At 38.3% G+C, this 3,247-nt stretch overlaps 1 protein-coding gene across 1 annotated transcript; it reads left to right on the forward strand.

The window, feature by feature from the left end:
* The first annotated feature begins 565 nt into the window (after window positions 1-565).
* On the forward strand, window positions 566-1,492 carry LOC134378831 (olfactory receptor 2H2-like). Its single transcript, XM_063098133.1, has one exon. The coding sequence runs from the start codon at window positions 566-568 to the stop codon at window positions 1,490-1,492; it is 927 nt and encodes a 308-aa protein (XP_062954203.1).
* Window positions 1,493-3,247: the final 1,755 nt, after the last annotated feature.

The following is a 3,247-nucleotide window of genomic DNA, read 5'->3' on the forward strand; positions in this document are numbered from 1 at the left end:
AGAAAAGAAAAGGAGAGAAGAAACAGGGGTAGGAGAGATGATGGAAAGAGGGACAAGCATGGGGGAAAGATAAATGAAGTGAGATGCAAAGACACAGAGAAATAAGAAAGCAAAAGAATAGACGGAAAGATAATATGCATTGAACAGTACTGTAAATAAAAACCTGTGCAATAAGTGGGGTAAGTGTACACTCTTTGAGAGCAAAGATGGAATACATCTCCACATCCCCTAATATTTAGCAAAGTGATTTTCACTAGCAGGTGCTCAAATATAGTTTACATAATATTTATAATGAAAAGTTCTAATCAGATACAAAATAGGAGGAATAAGTAAAGAGGAAAGGAGAACAAGAAAGAATGAATGATGGATATCAAAGATTAAAGAAAGCACTTCACTAAATCTTTTAATTTTTTTCCCTCAAAATACAGCAGGTGAAAATCTTATCCTTGAGTAGAAAGAAACCAACAAGTCATATTCTGCCCTTCTTCCTGTCTCTGGAACCATCACAGGTTTTTGAGCAACTGCTTTTGAACCATTCCCCAAAGTGGCAATTACTCCAGAAGCTATGATCACAATTTGCAATGACAGCCATGGTGATTTTATTCTTCTGGGCTTCTCTGGCAAGCCATATTTAGAGAAGATACTTTCTGGGGTTATTTTGATATTTTATTTCTTGACTTTTGCAGGAAATATGGTCATAATTCTTGTTTCTTTGAAGGATCCAAAACTTCACATCCCTATGTATTTCTTTCTTTCCAACCTTTCCTTGGTAGATCTCTGTTTCACCAGCAGCTGCATTCCACAGATGTTGGTTAATTTCTGGCGTCCAAAGAAGACCATCAGCTACATTGGATGTGCAGCTCAACTGTATGTCTTCTTGTGGCTTGGTACCACTGAATGTGTCCTTCTTGTCATCATGGCTGTGGATCGCTATGTAGCAGTGTGTCATCCACTGCAATACACCACTATCATGCACCCAGAACTTTGTCTGCAGTTGGCCATCCTGGCATGGGGGACTGGGCTGGTTCAGTCTCTGATCCAGTCCGCCACCACTCTCCAGTTACCCTTCTGCTCCCACAGGATCGTAGATGACATTGTGTGTGAAGTCCCAGCCCTGATTCAGCTCTCCAGTACAGATACTACCTACAATGAAATCCAGATATCCATAGCCAGTATCATTCTTCTGGTGGTGCCCTTGATCATTATCCTTTCCTCTTATGGTGCTATAGCTAAGGCTGTCCTGAGGATTAAGTCAACTGCAGGGCAGACGAAAGCATTTGGCACCTGCATTTCTCACCTTCTTGTGGTCTCTCTCTTCTATGGCACTGTCACAGGTGTCTACCTACAACCTAAGAATCGCTATGTTCATGAACGGGGCAAGTTTCTCACCCTTTTCTACACTGTAGTAACCCCAACTCTTAACCCCCTCATTTACACACTAAGGAACGAAGAGGTAAAAGGGGCACTAATTAGATTAAGGAGGAGCATGTGAGATTCCCAGGATAACTGAGGAGGTTGACATATCTTTACCTGTTTCTTAACCTGAGAATAGAGAACAACCTCATCACAAAAGTTGGAGATATACATCATAACACCAAAGTAGGAGAGAAAGAGCTGTATTTTGTTCAAGCTGAGATTTCAGTTCCATTCATCAATTATTGATTCATCAGTTATTGATAATTTCTTCATGTTGCTAATTTAGGCACAGTATAGTGGTACAGAAATTAATATATTTATAGTCAATATCTTGAAAAACACCCAATACAGTTCATCTGGGGGGAACAAAAGAAACAATACTTTCAAAATAAAATATTAAGTTATCTATTTCATGCCTTTCCATTTATTTCTCTCTCTCTTTTTTGGTTCTGATTTCCTCCTAACTCAACCAGTGCTTTCATCCAAAAGTCCAATCCCAATCATGTTTTTAAAGTTTTAAGAAAGAAATTTCTTTAGAAACTTGTATGTGCTTCTATACTGTAATCTGGTGGGTCTTGGTTCTAAGTTGCTTCTGTCTGCCTGCCTCAGTATGACCATTGTTGATGTGTAATGTGCCTAGCACTACCCACTGCAAAAATGTTTGCCAAGTAGAAGTCCATACTTTCTGCTCCCTGGTGCTTTTATTCTAATAAGATTCTGTCCATGTTTCTTAGTTTGAGCCTTAATATGCTGGGCCCCCAATTATAGGACTTCCGGTTTTTTTCTTTATTCTGCTTCCTGTTGCATTGAGGATCTTCCACAGCCATTCGAGCTCTTTATGAGACATGACTGCAGTAGGATGAGAGACTTCCTTGGCAGCATCTGTGGGCAGAAAGGAGTAAGCCAACAAATGTATCTCAGTTGTTTTCTGCTTTTGATATTACAAGTAGAGCTACAACGAACACTCTTGTTGAACATTTTTTTGTAGACAAATATTTTTATTTCTCCTGGATAAATACCTAGAAGTGAAATTACTGGGTCATGGGATAGATAGATGCATGTCTAACTGTTTAGAAAACTGCAAAAATGTTTTTCCCACGTGATTGTGTAATTTTGTATTTGTACCAGCAATATAAGCAAAGTCTGATTGTTCTACGTCTTCCCCAACATTTGATGTCAGACTTTTTGGTTCTAGTCATTCTGGTAGATGTGTAATGGCATCTCACTATGGTTTTACTTTGCTTTTTCCTGATGACTAATTGTGTTGAGCACTATTTGATGTCTTCATTGGTCATTTGTACATTTTTTTTTGTGAAGTGTCTGTTCAAGTCATTTACCTATTTTAAAACTTGGATTGTTTGTCCTTTTATTATTGAGTTGAGGGAGTTCTTTTTATACTCTGGAGACAAGTCATTTGGCATATGCATGTGCTGCAAACATTTTCTCCCATTCTGTGGCTTGCCTTTTTATTGTCTTGATGATGATTTTTGTTGAAGATTTAATTTTATGGAAAAATCCAGTATATAATTGTTGTTGTTGTTATTATTATTATTGTTATTATTACTGCATTTACCAGTTTATTACAAAGGATACAGCTCAGAAACAGCCAGAAAGAAGAGATGCATAGGACAAGGTATAGGGGGGAGGAGCATCACAGAGCTTCCATATCCTTTCTTTTTTTATATATATATTTTATTTTATTTTATTTTGTGGATATACAATGTGGCTGATTATTGTGGCCAATTACCGAAACCTCCCTCCCTCCTCCCACTCCCCCCTCTCTAAGCACACCACCCTCTCACACCTGGATATGTTCAACAACTGGGAAGCT

The sequence above is a fragment of the Cynocephalus volans genome, chromosome 5 (assembly GCF_027409185.1).
Source record: "Cynocephalus volans isolate mCynVol1 chromosome 5, mCynVol1.pri, whole genome shotgun sequence".
Lineage (NCBI taxonomy): Eukaryota > Metazoa > Chordata > Mammalia > Dermoptera > Cynocephalidae > Cynocephalus > Cynocephalus volans.